The sequence below is a fragment of the Lytechinus variegatus genome, chromosome 14, assembly GCF_018143015.1.
Source record: "Lytechinus variegatus isolate NC3 chromosome 14, Lvar_3.0, whole genome shotgun sequence".
Classification (NCBI taxonomy): Eukaryota; Metazoa; Echinodermata; class Echinoidea; order Temnopleuroida; family Toxopneustidae; genus Lytechinus; species Lytechinus variegatus.
The window spans coordinates 25,959,338-25,978,718 of record NC_054753.1 but is presented as its reverse complement, the minus strand read 5'-3'; the positions used below and the strand labels follow the sequence as shown (position 1 = coordinate 25,978,718).

The 19,381-nt window shown below is 36.1% G+C and overlaps 1 protein-coding gene across 2 annotated transcripts; it reads left to right on the top strand.

Moving 5' to 3' along the window:
* Positions 1-4,018: 4,018 nt before the first annotated feature.
* LOC121428093 (cytochrome P450 2J4-like) lies at positions 4,019-13,405 on the top strand. Of its 2 annotated transcripts, XM_041624676.1 has the most exons (8): positions 4,019-4,181; positions 6,607-6,763; positions 7,566-7,768; positions 8,705-8,961; positions 9,410-9,646; positions 10,982-11,215; positions 11,888-12,116; positions 12,463-13,405. In XM_041624676.1, exons 2-8 carry the CDS (start codon positions 6,627-6,629, stop codon positions 12,642-12,644), a joined length of 1,479 nt encoding a protein of 492 aa, XP_041480610.1. In that variant the 5' UTR covers positions 4,019-4,181; positions 6,607-6,626; the 3' UTR covers positions 12,645-13,405. The 2 variants fall into 2 exon arrangements, with proteins under 2 accessions (XP_041480610.1, XP_041480611.1); XM_041624677.1 differs by lacking the exon at positions 4,019-4,181 and having other exon boundaries at positions 6,426-6,763; positions 7,569-7,768.
* Positions 13,406-19,381: the final 5,976 nt, after the last annotated feature.

Genomic DNA, 19,381 nt, shown 5'->3' with positions numbered 1-19,381 from the left:
GAATAACAGGCTTTTGTAATGAATTTCTGACTTTTGACTTCAACCCCAGACACTAGTTGGATGTAGCCAACTGAGTTCAAAGGAACAACCAATCGTGCAGGGGCTTAAGTTATTGGTTTAACCTTGGAACAGTTTCTACTGTACTTAAAGTATCGCTAGAGAGACTACTTTGGACAATGATGGGATCGAAAATATACAGTACACCTACTGATAACTATTTGGTTTATTTCCCCATCCTTAGGACACCATAAAAAATTGAAGGAAAAACCCACTATCGATCATATATTTGAATAGTTATCCCAATTATGACTGCAGTTCGGTGAAATATTCTTTATAAATATAAATGTGATTGCTTATGCTAGAACTGAAATCTACTGAACAAATATTAATGGAGATAAACTATTTGGTCGTTTTGGAATATTACCAGGGAGTTGAGAAGAACGACTTAAGAGCATTGGTTCAGACAAACTGGCATGAACTCCACTATATTTTGGACAAAATACCGATAGGATCTTGGACAACAAACCTGGTGTTGGACTACCGTGCTGTTTTGGTAGCTGCAATTACTGGACAAACTTCCAATATAAGACAAAATTACCTTGTGGGTATTATTGGAGAAAACTTTCACTTTTATATTGTTCCACTTTGAAGACAACTTTAACATTTCAGCAACTTACCTGGTTACCAATTATGGACAATCCTCAAACAGGACAGATTACCAGACATAGACATGATAGAGAAATTCGGAAGTAAGGTTATTATATACTCAACTATTCCAGTATAGAGTTCTGCTAGGACTGTACTGTTCACCCTCTTCCGGCCTAGTGTATTTCTGAACAGACTTTTACCATGGAGCTTTTATCTGTTTAATAACCTTTATTCGGACGGCTTGTTTCCAGGACAGTATTTGGCAAATCTTCAAACGTGGCAAGTAGTCTCAATGATAACCTTCCTTCTCCACGATGACCTTCCTTGGACAAATTTTACTCGAACTTGAAACTAAATTTTACAATAGGACAAAGACTTCAACTGAACAGGACAGACCTTCGATGTACCAATTCTGGTCAATCCCTGGACGGACGACCATTCCACTGGAGAACAAAAACTACAATACTATAAAGACAACTTTCCACTGGGACGTTACTTTTAGGATACCTTTCCAGCATTGAGACAGTTTACTTGGGGAAACAACAAATCTATCCCGTAATATTTACGGACAGACTTGACACATTGACAACTCATTTTTTCTTTTTTTAAGACTTCCGTATCTTTTACTTTGACATTGAGAGAAAAACGTTCACCAAGACAACCTTTCTCCAGATGACTAAACCTTCAACCAACAAATTTTCCAACAGGACAAGTGACGGATTACTTTCCCAAATATACTTTGACTCTCTGAGCTGTGTTTGATATTGTTAGGTAATTTTCTATTATTCCAGTGGAATAGACCCATTAAGTCTAGTCTGTAAAAATGGGTGAGCAATAGAATTCATTCTGACCTATATTTACAATTTATCAATGTTTTCCCATTTTTGGGCCCCTTTTCCCCTTAGTTTAAAACTCGTATCTTCTGTTCTTTTATTGTAGCCCATTGGTCCTTTCTGTGATTGGCAGTTTTGCTTATACATGTTCTTTGCTTGATTTTGTTGTGTATTGTAACCTAATTATTTCAGTGAATATAACTGCAAAAAAAATCATTACAGTTCTCATATAGACTTTTATTACATATACATTTACATTTACATGAAGTCTTTTGCATTCATGTTTATTACTGCTATATTGATTGTAGAAATGGGCGACTTTTTGGTCCTCCCAATGTATGTAAGATTTGTAAATATCACAGAACATGTAAAATTTAAAAATTGTATACACAAGCATGTATAAAGATATTGAACATTTGTTGCATTTAATAAAGTTTAGGGATGAAATTTACATAGTGATTCAGTAATCATTGATGTGTCTTATCTTTATCTGAATATTGGACTTCCAATTGTATTTGATACCATTATTAACAAGGAATTATCCTTTGTCTAGTATATGTTACAAGGGTATTGACAATAACATTAGTAAGAACCATTACCATCACTGACACATAAAATAAGATGATTCTGAAGGTAATGATGATGATGATGATAGTGATAATGATATCGATGATGATGACGACGATGATGATGGTGATGATGATGATGGTGATAATGATATTGATGATGATGATGATGATGACGACGACGATGATGATGATGATGATAATTATAAATATTAATCAAAATAAATATATATAAAGAAAATAATTAATATAAATACATGAATAGCTGCAAAAAGTTTATATTGAAAAAACAATGCAAAAATATAAATATGAATAATAGAAAAAAAAAAACAGTATCTTTATTTCTGTCACAAGAAATTATTGTTACAGTAGTCTACAACTAATTCACAAAGGAGTTTGCTATTTTAGCATGCTGATGATGGTGATGATGATGATGATGATGGTGATAATGATATTGATGAAGATGATGATGACGACGACGATGATGATGGTGATGATAATTATAAATATTAATCAAAATAAATATATATATGGAAAATAATTATTATAAATATATGAATAGCTGAAATAAGTTTATATTGAAAAAACAATGCAAAAATATAGATATGAATAATAGAAAAAATAAAACAAATGGTATCTTTATTTCTGTCACAGGAAATTATTGTTACAGTAGTCTACAACTAATTCACAAAGGAGTTTGCTATTTTAGCATGCTGATGATGGTGATGATGATGATGATGATGGTGATAATGATATTGATGATGATGATGATGACGACGACGATGATGATGGTGATGATAATTATAAATATTTATCAAAATAAATATATATATGGAAAATAATTATTATAAATATATGAATAGCTGAAATAAGTTTATATTGAAAAAACAATGCAAAAATATAGATATGAATAATAGAAAAAATAAAACAAATGGTATCTTTATTTCTGTCAAAGGAAATTATTGTTACAGTAGTCTACAACTAATTCACAAAGGAGTTTGCTATTTTAGCATGCTAGGGACATGGCAGATTCGGAACATTGTAGACAAAAATTAGGTCAAAGTACATCGGAGCCCAGCTGGTTTCAGTCTCTGAAAAATAAAGGTGAAAATTTGTTGTAAAATATCGATAATACCATTGGCGGATCCAGGGGGGGCAGGCAAAAATATATACTTCCTCCCTAAACTCGTCGTACCACCAATGTACGCGATCGGGTCATACTGTCCGCCGGAGATATTTACCCAATATTATTGTTGACGTGATGTCTTCCAGCTCCCGATCAGAATGTCTTCGATTTTGCTTCAAAGAGAGATCTCCTTTCCTTAATTGGCTTGGTTGTGCCCGGTTGTTGTTTTTTTTTACTCTTCCCCTCTTTTTAATTTTCTTGCAAAACTTCACCAAGACGTAATTTATTGCCGACGAGAAAAGGCATACTCTAGGCAAATTTTCAATACAAAATTGATTTTTGGGGGCCTTTAAGAAAACCATTTAATTTCAAACAATGATTATCCTTCGCGACAATTATAAATATTTATCTCTTTCTTGATGCATATTCACAAGGCACAATATGAATACTTTGTTTTGGATTACAATGATGATTATAACACGAGAAAGTGCATAATGAACATACAAAGGTGCTACAGATTAAGCTTAAAACATGATTGATCTTTAAACTTAATTTCAATAACTAATGGGCCTGTACATGTAATTTCGAAGATTTATTCTCCTTTATCTTTCCTTTCTTTTCCATGTATAATCTCTCTTTTCGATTTAAATTTCTCCTCCTTCCTATCCTTTTTTTTCGCAGCCGTCTTCTTTGTCAACGACGATGGCATGAATTTATTCGCTTTCACAGCGAAAACTCTGACCTTAATATCGTCCTTTGGGGAGTTATTTCCCCTGTTTCATAACGAGCGGAATTGGACTTTGTACCTCTTTCATAAGTCGCATAATTTCGGTGTCAGTCATTCATAATTCATATTGCAGGACAAGAGGAGGCGCGCTCGGGCAATGATATCCGTAATAATCACCGGAGATGAGATTGACGTACTATTAATTGGTCGATTAGGTTAATTAGCTTGTACGGTTCTATTTATGTTTCCAGGTAACTTTGGATAGTTTTTTCACAGAGAAGGTAAGTACTTGCCGATCATTTTTATGTCAAGAGCAAGTGCCTGGGAAAGAACAACAAAAAAGACTCGTTGGAGATGTGGTACGTGTGTGGGGTTGTTGGTGTGTATCTCAGAGGGTGTGTGCGTGAGGGTAGGGTAGGCTTTCCGTGTCCCTGACATTAGCGCTCGGAGCAACTGCTCCCCCTCCCCATTTATTCACTGAGATTTATTTTTTGTGAGATTTCACTCTGGAGTCATATTTTATAAGCTATTATTTGTGCTTCTTCTGATCGCGGCCACTATACTAGTATTGAATATGGTATCGATTTTTATATTTGTTTTTAAAATTGAATCAAATATCAACTGTCTATTGTCGACATCTTACGTCCATATTATATGCATTCTTTTTTTACCTTTGCTGATCTTACTGGTGTGAAAGGTTGCCCGACAGTGCGTAGCTCGTGGAATATTTGCATACTGATGGATCATCATTAATCTTTAGGACCACATCTTCATTTCTTGGAGGGGTGATTATAAGCGTCACCGATTTAGATGGCGGGTCACCGAAATTTGCGCCCAAAGTTGTAGATGCATTAATCCGAGAGTCCTGAATTCAACCACTTTGTCTTCAATGGGCTGCAAAGACGCGTATTGCTTTGTTAGGCAAGCGCAATTCTGAAGAATTCGCGAAAAAAAATTTAAGCCACTTAAAGCGAATTGGCTACACTAACAGCCCTTTCACACGGTAAAAAAGGGTGTAATTTGAATGATGATTCCAGTGAAAAAAAAGTAATGACGAATTTTTAGCAAGTGAACGCTAACCACAATCACGAATGCAAATTCTACTCTGGAGGTGAATTCCATAAATTTGATTCAAATGACGGTAATCATTACAATGATGATTTAAGATTCACGTGTAAAGGGTTCTGATTGCATGTACCTTAGGCTTAGGGGAAAGCCGCGTACAGAAAGTCATATTAGGCAGTTTTCGCGCCATGGCGCGTCGTATCGCGACGCACTGACGGATTCAAAAGCATAGATTGGGTATTGTCAAATGCTTCTTATGACAACAAAGAAGTCATTGTCGAATATGTGAATACAAATAGAAGTTTTGCCCTGGACTCTTGAAAAACGACATATTTGCAATTTTTCGTCAGCTCTGAAGTTTCGGCCGAAACTGCTGTTCCAGTAAATCAATTTTTCACATAGACGTCCCAGCTATTCTTTGTCATTTTGACGGGCATCTTCATTACACTAACAGTGTTCTTAAATCAGTCATGCGTCGCGAAGTAGAAACTCTCTATGGGGGGGGTGCAAGAAACTTGCGATCAATTGCAAGTATATTTTTGGTCTCTAACTGAATAATATATTGTGAAATTAATTGTGATTTTGCAATTGATTTCTTATCTGTTTGAAGAAACAAGCAGTGTAATTGGACTTGCTAGTTGCTACAGTTGAAATTGATCTATCAATTGTTAGCTTGCAATAGAATACTTGCAATTGATTGCAAATATTTTCTTGCAAAACCCCCTAAGTGGACAATGAACAAGAAATCAACCATCGATAAGCTAACAAAACGACTTTTCACGCGTGAATCTTGAATCATTGTAATAATGATTTCGATCGCAATCTTGGCTGTGATTAGCGTTCGAGGTCTTAATCATGTTCTAGTTTTGTTCCACACGTGCTAACTATTCTTCATTAGCCTTTTCTTAGTGGGATCATCATTCAAATTACGATATTTTTACCGTGTGAAAGGATGGAAAGTATATTCTATAATCGGGCCGTCAATCTAGTACCCCCTCCTTCAGATAATGTCATAATATGCTAATGAATGTCATTTAAATCAATAATTAAATAAAGAGACTGATGTATGGGCCAAATAAAACGGTAACTGGAACACACTTTGAAACGCAACCAGAGGGCATTCTTCATTCATTTCTATCTCTTAAATAAAAACAAAAGGTCTTACCAGCTAATTTACATTCTTTTAGAAAAAGTTTGTGTATATGGCACCGTCTCACAACCGGAAAGTCAGGAATGCAAGCCCTGGCTGCATCAGAACAAAAGAGGTTTAACAATGGGAGTTGTTGCTGTACCGTGTTTAGTGTTTAACGTTAAGAGATAGAGCAGCGTCGATCTGGCACTGCACAGTGGCTGCGATCAATTGGGCAAAATTAATTTTCAGAGGATTTCTATATCTGATTTCTGTTTCGAATTATAAAATATGGATAGATGGATGGATGGATGAATAGGACCTGGTTTGATATTTGTCCCGTTTCCCATTTTTTGGCAACACTTTTATTACACAAAGAATTCCTTTTCCCCCATTTCAAAAAAACCGACCTTGCGTACGAGATTAACTTTACTATAAGTTAATGCTTACCACATGAAAAGTAGTTACCAGGAATTATGATGTCATTGTGAACGATTGTTTTCTGTGAACAGCCGACTTTGGATTTTCAGACATGGAACTGTGCTATCTGTTGCTTTCTGGAGTACTTTGTCTTCTAATTGCCTGGTTCATCAAATATCTGATATCACGACCAAAGAATCTACCACCCGGTCCGACTGGTTTCATCAATGTGGCTTGGCAGCTCTTCAGGTACGTACTCTTTTGAAGAAAAAAATATTTTTTTGGGGGGGGGATTTTCACTCTCCGTGGTAGTGACGTCAGTGATCACTCAATTTGGATTGGATTTGGAGAGATTATGCTAATGTTTCATCTAAATTCCAATCTAAAAACGGTAAAGATTCACTCAATAACAAATGAAAAGTCACTCTTAGTCAAATTTATTTGACCATTTGCTCCGTTTGTCTTTGTATTATTATAAATGGGTACTCCGAGCTGAAAATGTTTGAATAAATAGTTAAATTCAGAAAGGAAAATGCTGAAAATTTCATCAAAATCTGATAACGAATAAGGATTTTATTGAAGTTTTCAGTTTGCAATGTTTTGTGAAAAAAATTATATGCACGCCGTCATGAATATGCAAGAGGTGTGTTGATGATGTCATATCCCACGGTCCCTTTGTGTGTATGACATATCTACCTTGTAACAAAATGAGTTGTAACAATGATTTTCTTATACACATTAAATCACTATTCATTTTTCGATTTATTGGAGAACAAATCTTCAATAAACATAATATCATATAGAAAGATACAAAAGAAGAAGTGGGGGTATGACATCAATTTGATAAATGAAAAATTCAATATTCATGAAGACACGCATGAACTGTATTACCGAAATAATTCAGATCTTTAAAATGTCATAACTCTACAATTCCTTGTCCGATTTTGATAAACTATTTAGTGTCATATTTGTCTGACATTTATTCATCTGCTCAAATGTCTTTTTCAACTTGTAATGCCCCCTTTTTTAAATATTGTTTTTTTTTTGTTAGTAGCAAAGGCAGTTCAGATCCTCTAGCTCTTTTCTCTTCATGGGCTAAGAAGTACGGTGAGATCGTATCCTTTTACGTCGGTACCAAAACGATCGTCATCCTCAACTCTCATTCAGTCATCGTAGAGGCCTTCCGACATCCTGATCTTCAAGATCGACTTCAGAGTCGACTTCTTCAGGAAATACTTGGATTAAAAAACTGCGGTATGCAAAGTTTTCATTTCGGCTCCATGGATAAGTACTGTCAAACCTGCATAGAGATTTGGTATTTGTGAAGAGCTTCTAACACTCATAAGAGTAAATAAAAAATTCTAGATCTTTCAACTATATGTGAAAAATACCACTATGATAATACCAAAAAGTTACTTTATTTTAATAGGCCTATCTGATAAACCTACAATCATCGGGGCGGTACCAGGGGAGGAGGCGACCACCATATTTTTTTTCCAAGTATTGAAAGTGAAGGAGACAAAAAAAACATAGAGAAAAGAAAATACAGATTAAAAGACGACTATACAAACTAAAATACAAATTGACTTCTACAATGTCCTTATCATTTAGTGAGAACAAAACAAACACTACACTTCAATCGTCTCAAAGCGTATCAGAATAGAGCCTCCTCCATATTGATCCATTTCATCAGCTTGATCACCCGCATACATTCGTAATTCCGAAGCTTCGTTATTCCGAATGTTCGTTATTTTGAAGGTTCGTATTTCCGAAGGTTCATAATTCCGAAGGTCCGTTAGTCCGAAAACGAAAGGAGGTTCGTAATTCCGAAGGTGTGTTATTCCGAAAACGAAACGAACCTTATTTCGTTTTCGGATTAACGAACCTTCGGAACGAACCTTATTTCGATTTCGGATTAACGAACCTTCGGAACAACGAACCTTATTTCGTTTTCGGATTAACGAACCTTCGGAACATCGAACCTTATTTCGTTTTCGGATTATCAAACCTTCGAAATAACACCACGAATGTTCGGATTTACGAACCCTTTTACGTTTTCGGATTAACGAACATCGAGGTATCGGCAATTCACGTGTTTCGGAAGTATAACCTGATCACCAATAGACTAAAACTTAAGGTAATATCCTAGTTCTTCGATAATGATTGAAATCTTTTTTCTATCGACTGTAGGTATTGCTTTTTCCAGTGGGGAAACTTGGAAGGAGCAGCGGAAGTTCGGATATTCGACATTCCGGAGTCTGGGAGTTGGCAAGAAGAGTTACGAAGATACTGTCTCAGCCGAGATGTCTCAGCTGAGTTCCGCCATCGAAGAAAAGAAAGGGGCTCCGTTTGATCCTGGTACTCTCCTCATGCAAGCTGTTTCAAACATTACCAGCACTATCATCTTCGGCACGCAGTACAAGTATGGAGATATCGAATTCAAAAAGGTGAGCTAAGCGATATGGACAATCGGTCAGCTCTTTTTCGGAGGAGAGGAATCTGAGAAGATATATAACATCACAGGTATTTTCGAATAAATGCATTTATGTATGCATCAGTGTCTTTATGAATGTATTTAATCATTGCCATATCAAATTGCTTCTTCATTAATTAATTCATTCGATGATATATCCACATATTTGTCTATTTATTTGAATGTTTTGTCAGAGAACAAAGGTTTTGTTAGTCAATTATTTACGCCTATATACTTTATATATACATATTTAGGCAATTTAAAAGCGGGAATTCAGCTTTTAGAGCTATAGCCAACAAGTAATCCACCCCTCCCCTCCCCAATGCCAAAAATGATATATTTGCACCATTTTGTTGTCCTTTTTTTCTTCTGTTCGTTCGGTATATGAATGATTTCAACATATCGTTCTTTCCTTCTTGTAGCTTTTGCACATAATTAACAAGAACGCCGAGTTGGCAGGAGGGGGCGGAGCTATTTTGTTTCTTCCAATTCCTGGCATTTCCCGGATACCATTCGGTATAGTGAAAACTATGACTGATAATATCCGGGCTTTGAATGCCTTCATCGATTCTCAAATTGAATCCCATGAACGTAACTGGAATCAAACGAATCCGAAGGATTTCATCGACCAGTACCTTAATAAGTTGGAGGAAACTAAGGTATACATTTCAGTAGATAGTTCATCCGGTTTATCATGATTATTAATTGTTACCTCTCATGTCAACAATTCTTAACCTATGGTCGAATAACATTTTCACCCACACAAACACACCCACATACACACACAAACAAAAAAGTATGGGGAAAGAGTTGAGAGTATGTCCCACACTCGTTATGGATAACCGCCTTTTATCACGTCTACGCATACATGTTGTCATAAGCGATACACTGTTCCTCGGGTTGTTTGTTGTGAATATTGGCTCAATGTACCTATCATCCCGCCATAACCCCCCCCCCCCCCCCGGAAAAAGGGCATTTAAAAAAAGGTGAAACAAAATAAAAATAAACCTATTTGGGCAAGGAAGTGCTATTTTTACAACAAAGAAATTATAAATATTTTATATTATATAATATTTTCAGTCCAAATTTAAACTAAGAGAGATCAACTGACATTTATGAATGAACTCAAGCATGGCCGTTTCAAAGCCCGTCATTTACATACTCTTCAACCACCCCCCCCTTCACCACAAAAAATAGTAAATATAAACAATACAGTGTTGGGTTTAAAATTTCCAAAGGGTATGATATGCGAGAGGATGTAGAATGGTCTGTGTGTAATCAAACCTTGTGTAAAAAGATCTTGCTTATGCACAGCAAAAACTGTGGTGTTAACCGGTGTACATAGAGGACCACACCAGTTATTATACAGCGGTGTTAAATTGGTGGTGTAAGTTTTACACCGATATGTATTATTACAACACCTTTGGTTGTTACATTTACACTCTTTAGTGTTATGTTCAATCTTTATAGGGTGTAATTTTAACACCTCAGGGTGTGGTCCTCTATTCACACCAATTGGTGTCAGTTTTAACACTACAGTTTTTACAGTGTGTTAGTGCGATGGTATGGTGATGTGCGTGTGTGGTTGAGGGAGAGAGCAAGGAAATCCGTGGGTGAGTGTGTGTAAGGGTATGTGTGTGGAGGTGCCATGGCCGAGTGGTCTAAGGCGTCTGGCTATATACATCGAAAGTCCGGGGTTCGATCCCCGGCCGCGGCACCTATGCCCGTGAGCAAGGAATTTTTTCTACAATGCTCTTTTTTTTCCTGCTTTCAAAACTATGGAAATGCTTCATGCATTATTGGTAACTAGGTGTGCACTTGTTTTAAAAAAAATAAGTGTGTGTGTGTGATTCTGCGAGAGTGCATATTTGGGTGCGCGCGTATGCGTGTTCGTGCTTAAGGGTGTGTAGTGGGTGGGGAAGATTTCTTAGTTGCTCACACCAGTTTCATGTTGTGATTTCAGATGTTTGTTATTTCACTTTTTTTTTGTTCAGGACATTTCTTCTTCATTCAGTAAACTACAACTGATCGGTTGCATCAACGACCTCTTCTATGCAGGGTCTGAAACAACAACTACTACCTTAAAGTGGTGCATTCTCTTCATGATGGCCTACCCGGAGGTTCAATCACGTGTTCAAGATGAACTTGATCACGTGGTTGGCAGAGAGCGTACCCCAAGACTCGATGATATGAAAGACCTACCCTGCACCAATGCTGTTTTATCAGAGGTAATATCTGAAGTATCGCTTACAATACATGTAGGTAATAGGGACCCTAAAGAAACTCGAGTCGATTCGACTACAATTTATGCGTAAATAGAATCATGGGAAAATAAGAATTACATGTAATTATCATGGAAATTACTAACCACATGCATGATAAATCCGATTTTTTTCATTATTTTTTTTTTTGAGGGGGGACGCGAGAGAAACACTTTTAAGCAGAGAACTTTTCTACATACAAACATATATTCGCATTTGATGAGTCCGTATAACATGGTATAATATTGTTTGTGGTGTTACACCTAAGAGCGCATTAGAGACCAGGGGAGCGTTTCATCAATATTTTCATCCGACAAAAAGAAATTTCATTAAAAGAAAAATTAGCTTGAGCTTCGTGCTCGCACTATGCCCTTTGAGATTGCTATTTATTTATGTTTTGTGAGAATAGCTATGAAGTGACTGTTAGGACTACCCCTTAAAAAGAAAGAAAAAATCAACTTTGAGCGGCCGATCGGGGAAAATATGAGGGGAAATGTGGGCCCGACCCCCCCCCCCCATTTGCGAAAGCTGGATCAGCCCCTGTATTAGATAAACGAGGCATGGATACAAATAAATCATTAAACTAAAAATTTCAAGGTTAATTCTGTCCCATATTTTCCAAAATCTGTTCCTTCTAAGGTCCAGCGCATGGGTTCGATAGCGCCGCTAGGTGTGCCTCACGTGGCTGCTGCGGACACCAACATCAGAGGCTATACCATCCCAAAGGGCGCCATTATTGTGTCTAACATCTACGAGGTTCTGAACAGCAAGGATCTGTGGACGGACCCCGGTGACTTTAAACCGGAAAGGTTTTTGACTGCAGATGGAGATCTCATCAACAGGGAGGAGCTCATTTTCTTCGGAACCGGTAATGTTGATCGAACCATTCCTAGTCGCCACACGTTTCAAGAGATTGGCTGCATGGTCAGATCTACAGACGCCATTCAACAAATTCCTTTAGACTGAGCATGGACCAATTTCGTAATAGGTCCATGGACTGAGATACCAAAATTTCCGAAGAAACCAGATTTAAAGTAAAAATTTGATTGGTCAAGGCTAACTGGTCACCGATGGATTATGGTAATTTTCAGAGAACGGCATCTAGTTTAATTGGTCACTTTCGTGACCCATAATTTAAATAGTGGTCTTTATCTCACGTTGAATTGTTATGTTATCTTAACTTATCTGCTTTCCAACTCTTAATCAACCCTTAGGTCGCCGCGTGTGTCTTGGAGAACAGCTTGCACGGATGGAGACATTCTTGGGTTTTACCAGTCTCCTTCAACGATTCACCTTCCAGAAACCTGACGGCTCACCTACCCTCTCTTTTGAGGGTATTCTCGGATTCTCAAGGAACCCTCTGCCCTATCAGACAAGGGCAGTTGTAAGAGTGTAATATTGTCACCGTTATTCGATGAATGGATGCTGAGCTGGTGGGAAAGTAGAATGAAACAGACAGGAGTAGGCCTATTGATGTTTTGGAATGACCATGAACTGATGAAGAACGTCTGGCATGTCTGATTATAATTTTTGCCCATAGTGGAAATCCCAGGTGGAAATAAACAGGGTTTTCGCTGCCAAAGAGATTGGCAGGGACATCTAGGTCAACTAGAAAGTACACTAACTCTCAAACTATATATCAAATTAACTTCTCAAACGAGAAGAAATTTCCATTATTCCTGGAAAAGTGTTGTTGTGTTTTGTCTTTTTCATGTAAGCAATTTCTTTATTTCTAATGCACGATTATATTTAGGGAAATGTAGAACAAGAATGATTATGTTGTATGATAATCATTAGGATCGTTCCTTTATTTTAATATGTAAGGGAATTAAGGCGGGGTAAGTTGAGCATAGGGGCAAGTTGAGCCGCCACCCCAGGCCAATCATTAATGAGTCAGACCAAGGAACTTGCTCTTTGGTCAGTCATTGTGGTGGTGTCATGTATTGATGACCCATTACATAACCCTTTACCCAACCACATTGTTTTCGATCATTGAAACAAAAAGTACTTTTTTAGAGGGAAAAATAAAAATTTCAGCCAAAAAAGTAACAAAAAGGTGTAAAATAGATCACTGCTTTTAACCCACACACGTCTTTAAATATAATAATAATGTTAAAGACAGTGTCTCCTTGAATTCATTCAAACGTAAACTCAAACGTATCCTGCTTAATTCCTATAATTCTTCGCAACGGAACTAACACTTCATTATCTTGATTATAATCCTTACATTTTTCACTTTTATTTTATCTTTTTTCATCTATATTGTCCAGTCATATCCTTTGTTATTTCACCAGATCAAGCTGGTTCATGGTCAGCCCTTTCCCATTCTTAGTTTTACTCCTTTTTAAAAATTAGTTGTCTTGTACTGTCCTGTCTCTTGTTTTGTCTTGTCTTCTACGTCTTGTCATCCCCTCTCTCTGTTTTTTTTTCCTGTCTTGCGCAACATATCCTTTACAACGAAGACCTCTTTGTGTGAAAAGCTTTGCATTTGTTCAGTTATTATGTTTCCGTCAATATGATTTCTTTTTCTCTTTTTCTTTCCTGTAATACATGCATGTACGCATATAGTAAGTCGACTATAATTTCTTCTTTTCCAAGGGGGATCCACAATTTTACAAGCTTTGCTTTTTAGTGGATCCCCCTCATTTCCATATCCATTTATGCTCTATATTATACTGGTTTTTTTTACGGAGTAAGAATGCCCTTCTGTAAAATTGTATTTGATTTGTATTGTTTTATATTACTTTGTATTATGTTTTGTATGGAAATGAAATAAAAGAATTGAATTGAATTGAATAATAAAGAAATAAGAACAATATTTTTAGTCCAGGTATGGATCTTCAGTTTTGGCATAGTCTTTTACATGATGGATGCATAAAAAATGTGTGGATGTGAAATATCGCATTAAGTTCGGACTGGGGTACTTTGAGCCAGCCAACATGGGGCAAGTTGAGCCATGGTAATTCTTCTGGTGATGTATAATATTTTTTTTAAATTGAAAAGTCATTGATATGCAGGCAGAAAGGTGCAAATTCCAATGACAGTTCTTTTACTTTTAGATGATATTATTTATAGAGAATTAGCAAGTGAAAAGACTTGAAATAAGAAATTGACATTCTGGTTCTTCCCGCATACATTTTGTAGGGGAAGGCGGGGTAAGTTGAGCATAGGGGCAAGTTGAGCCACCAGCCCCAGGCCAATAATGAATGAGTCAGACATTGTGGTGGTGTCATATATTGATGACCCATAACATAACCCCAAACCCCACCACATTGTTTTCAACTTTGAAACAAAAAGTAGTTTTTTAGAGGGAAAAATATGAATTTCAGCCAAAAAAGTAAAAAAGTGTGTGAAATAGATAAGTGCTTTATGAACACACACGTCTTTAAATATAATAAAGACAACATTATTAGTCCAGGTATGGATCTTCATTCTTGTCATAGTCTTTTATATGATGGATGCATAATAAATGTGTGGATACAAAATTATTGCACTAAGTTCGGACTGGGGTAAGTTGAGCCAAATAGCATGGGGCAAGTTAGCCATGGTAATTCCTATGGTAATGTATCTTAAAAAACAAACAAACCATAAAAATCGATTGAAATGCTGGCTGAAAGGAACAAATTTACATGATTGCTCTTTTCCTTTCAAAGGATACCAGTATTTATAGAGAATTAGCAAGTGAAAAGACTTTAAACAAAAAATTGACATGCTGGTTCTCCCCTCATACATTTTATACATAGTTTTTGTGGCTCAACTTACCCCAGAAGGTGGCACAACTTACCCCACAGATGGGGCAAGTTGAGCCATTTGACATTGTTTTTTCAAAGGTCACAATGAATTTCAGTGTGGGGGTAGAAGGTTGTATGTAGGTGAAAAATACTTCCCAAGAATCAAATTTAAAGACAAGGTACTTATTTCGACAATATTATTAGTCATATCAATTCTAACATGCAAAATGCAAAAAAGTGTCACAACTTACCCCGCCTTCCCCTTCAGTTGGGCAGTTGGTATACAAGTATAACCAATGATAACAAGTGGATGGTAATGTTTCGGTGTCTATCCTCAATTTTGCGGTGTAAATGTTAATAATGGAGAGTCCAACGCAAACAATAAATATGCAATCACTGTACCTATACGAAATTCAAATTGTTCGCTTTGGTGAAAGAGGTATCTCACTGAGCTGCGAAAGGTTGGGAATTGTAATATTTAGATTCGCCACCTTTTTTAACGATTGTTGCAATTGCTCATGAATGTTTTCAAAATCTTTTTGCGAATTGTTTTTGATTGAAAAACCTGATGTTTACAAATGTTGTTTAATCCAGGGGCGTAGATAGCGGGGGGTGGGGGGATGCATCCCCCCCAGAATTTTAGGTGGGGGGGGATGGTGTGTACAATCATCCCCCCCCCCAGGTTTCTGTGGGGGAAGAAGCAAAACTATACAGTAATAAAGCAATGAATGCTAGTTAAAATCAATCAATAATAATAGCAGTAATATTCATAACGTACAGCAATGACAAACATGATCAAAATTGGAATTTTATTCAGAGTCAATCATCTTATATGCATTTACAACTTGCAAGTTTTAAGTAAAAACAACTGTCTTGCGTCGTCATATACATTTAAGGATCGTTACTCAGAGTTTCACCAAGTACATTTCCTTATAATAATTATGTATTTGCAAAGGAGATAAGTTCAAAATATTTCATTACAGATTTAAGAAAGTGTCGCTTAATCACTCCCTTTCAGAGCAATTGCTTTCATAACACATTAACCATGTTAACACTGTTCAAACGAATTAATAAGAAATTACCTATACACATACACTGACCCTTTCCCTGCTGGCCATGTCCTCAACCCCTACTTTGCAAAGGAAAGGTGAACATTTTCAGTCTCTAAGGAGCGAATTAGTAAATGAATGATTTTGGAATGAAAGTGCAAATTTTGGATGGCCTCAGTGATATCCGAGGTTTTTTTCACTCAATATTCACTCTTTCATATATTCACTCCTTAAAGAGTGAACTATTTCACTAATTTTTCAGAGTACTTTGCGCTTTTCAAAGAAGGTAGAATCATCCAATATATAGACATGCCTTAATTCACGAAGGCAGATTGAATCAATCCATGGATAAGATTAATTTATGGTCTAAGATCACAGAACAAGCCTAACTCGACCCTCAGCGTGTTCATTGTCGGACCTTTGACAAAAAACATAATCATCTCGCGCATTTACGCGATAAAAATTATCTATACAGTTTACTTCCGACAACCCGGTGAGGTTTATTTCATTTCCATACTTAATTCAATCAAGCCTTTGTAATCATGGTAATTTTAAACAGAGTGTGCTTATCATTTTAGTGTCCGCATATCTGCACGTGGATAAGAAATATAATGTTGAGCTTTTTTTTATTTTACCCCTATTACTATAATTGTAATTGATATTTTTTTTAGTTATTTGGCTGTTTATTTGTTTATTCCTTTAGTTGTTGATTCATTCGTTTGATCATTAACAATATCGCTACTTTTAAAAGAGTATACTACTATACTAGTAAAATAAGGAATACTAGTTATTCCCTCTCTTAATTCCAAAGACTTATTTTTAAGTACAAAAGACTTATATTTTAAGTCCAAGAGAGACTGGTTAAAATGACAAAACCCTTGGATTTAAAAACAAAACTATCCTTAGACTTAAAATTTTAAGTCTGTAGAAGTTTTAAATTTTAAGTCGTTTGGACTTGAAATTTAAATCTTTCTGGATTCATTTTTAAGTACCATCAGGATTTACTGCAGTTTAAGTCTTTCTACGGGTTTAAATATGAATGGTAAATCCCAACATAAAAACAAATCATGTAAGGGTTGTTTTCAAGTCCTTCTTAGAATTAAAAATATTGAACTTCAAATGAAACACGATACAAGTACTTCAAATTCATAAACATTTATTTCTCCATGAAATAGTCAATTATAAGATAATGTAGAATTTCAATTCCACAATAAACCAACATATGCAAATTCAAACCAGTTCATAACCTTTTTACAATATCAATCTGTTATATACTGCCTTACCACGACAAAAGGAAGTACTGACCATAAAATAGTTTACGAGTTATAAAGCAAAAAACTATATTTTGTACAATTCATTTTATTTTGTTGCGAATTCATAGCTCAAATTGGTATATAAACAGATAAACTGATGATGCATATATATATATATATATATATATATGTATATATATATATATATATGACCCAGCTAGGGATCATCCCCCCCAGGTCAAAGGACCTGAGTGTCTACGCCACTGGTTTAATCGCAAAGTGTTCTCGATGGGTCGATTTTATATAGGATCTGTGTCATCATGCGGTTGCTATACAGTGCGTATCAAAAAAAAGTTTACACTTTAAAAAAATCCTGTAAAATTATACTTTTGTAATATCCTGAAGATTGTTCCACATTTTAACATTGGTACAGGTCCATTAAAGCAAATGACGATATAAATGTCGAAAATTATTTCCGCTTGAGTGAGCACCATTTAATTTTGAAAAGTAAGTGAAAAATTATTTGCGCAGAAATTTGAAAAAAGTTATGCAAATAAAAGTAGACCTTAATCATGAAGAACACATGGAATTTAGCTAGTAAAATTGATTTGAAAATATCTTGTACATTGTTTGACTTGTTTCCTTGCCCAAAACACTTCGAAGAGTGCATTTCGCCCCACCCCACTCCCCCACACACCGAGGCCATCGTGACGATATTTGCTTTACACTGAGCTGTGATTTGCATGGAATGGCTTAAGCTTGATTTTCATTTTGTTAATCATTGCTAAGCTTGGGAAAAGTGTGGAGAAACAAGTATTAAATGAAAAATGAAATGTAAACCAACTATCATTGATAAAAACTTAGTGAAAAAATGCTGGAGATGTCTGATATAAACTTTTGTTCAGATTCAGTTATGTCCTCAGATCCAGCTGGCACAAATAGGGTAAAGGTTGTGCTTATTGAGTGTTGAAATTTCAATTTGGGTGGCAAAATTGTCACAAAATGCTTGAATGTATCCGTTTTATTCCAATTGACTAAAAGTGCAAGGGAAATGTATGATAAATCTTTCGTAGTGTCAGTTTGATTTCGTCCTTTCCCCTTGACACAGCATGAAAACGAGCATTTCTGCGCAAACAGATTTCTGCGAGCTTTACAGAAATGGACAGTGCTCACTCAAGTGTAACATTCTGACAAAACTTTTACTTTCATTGGATAGATGAGACCCGAACCCAAGATTATATGTGAAAAAATTACCCACGTGTTGTATATTTTTTAATTCCCAGGGCTTTTTCAAAGTGTAAACTTTTTTTGATAAGCACTGTATAAGTGAATCAAAAGGAACTTCAGCTAAAAAAATTAAAATTTGAAGTGAAATTGGGTGTAAGATATGTAAATAGCATTTTTCACGAATATATTTGCATATTTTTTATTCATAATAAATTTTAAACAAAAATCGATTTTTTTTTTTTTTATACTGGCTTCTAGTTTATGGTGTGGTAAATAATGTGCGTGCCAAATTGCGACGCTCTTATTTGGTTTACCTGAGAAACTGAGGATCTCAAAACATTAGTGCTAAAAGACTTGTCGAACGAGCCTTTAAGGCATGGTCACACCGCCCGAGCGTTGTTGGAGCGGTCGTGGAGCGGTAGGGAAAGAGGGCCGAATTTCGCTCACAAAATTGGGGAAAAAATCGAAAACATAAATCGAAAACAAAAAAAAAAAAAAAAATCGAAATTGAAAATGGTGAACGGTAGCGAGCGGTGATGATTTTTTTCTCTCCGCTCCACGACCGCTCCAACAACGCTCGGGCGGTGTGACCATGCATGCCTTAATATGTTATGTTTGTGTGGGGTGTGTGTGTGGGTGCATGGTTGCTAGCTACCAGCCCGAAATATCTAAGGGCCTTTTCACACGTGCATCTTGAGTCATCATTTTAATCGATTGCTATTGTAATCGTGACTGATTAGCGTGATTTGCGTTCGGGATTCTTATCATGTTCAAGATTGCTTTCACACGTGCTAAATATTCGTCATTAGCTGATCCGTATGAGCATCGTAAGATTGTCGTAAAGAGATCGGAAGATAACAGGGAGCAATCACC

Bases quoted from the DNA above. Each gene is read 5' to 3' on its own strand.
- LOC121428093 (XM_041624676.1), top strand. From the start codon at position 6,627: ATGGAACTGTGCTATCTGTTGCTTTCTGGAGTACTTTGTCTTCTAATT. The intron at 8,962-9,409 runs GTGAGCTAAGCG...TCCTTCTTGTAG, and splicing joins GAGATATCGAATTCAAAAAG to CTTTTGCACATAATTAACAA. The intron at 11,216-11,887 runs GTAATATCTGAA...GTTCCTTCTAAG, and splicing joins CCAATGCTGTTTTATCAGAG to GTCCAGCGCATGGGTTCGAT.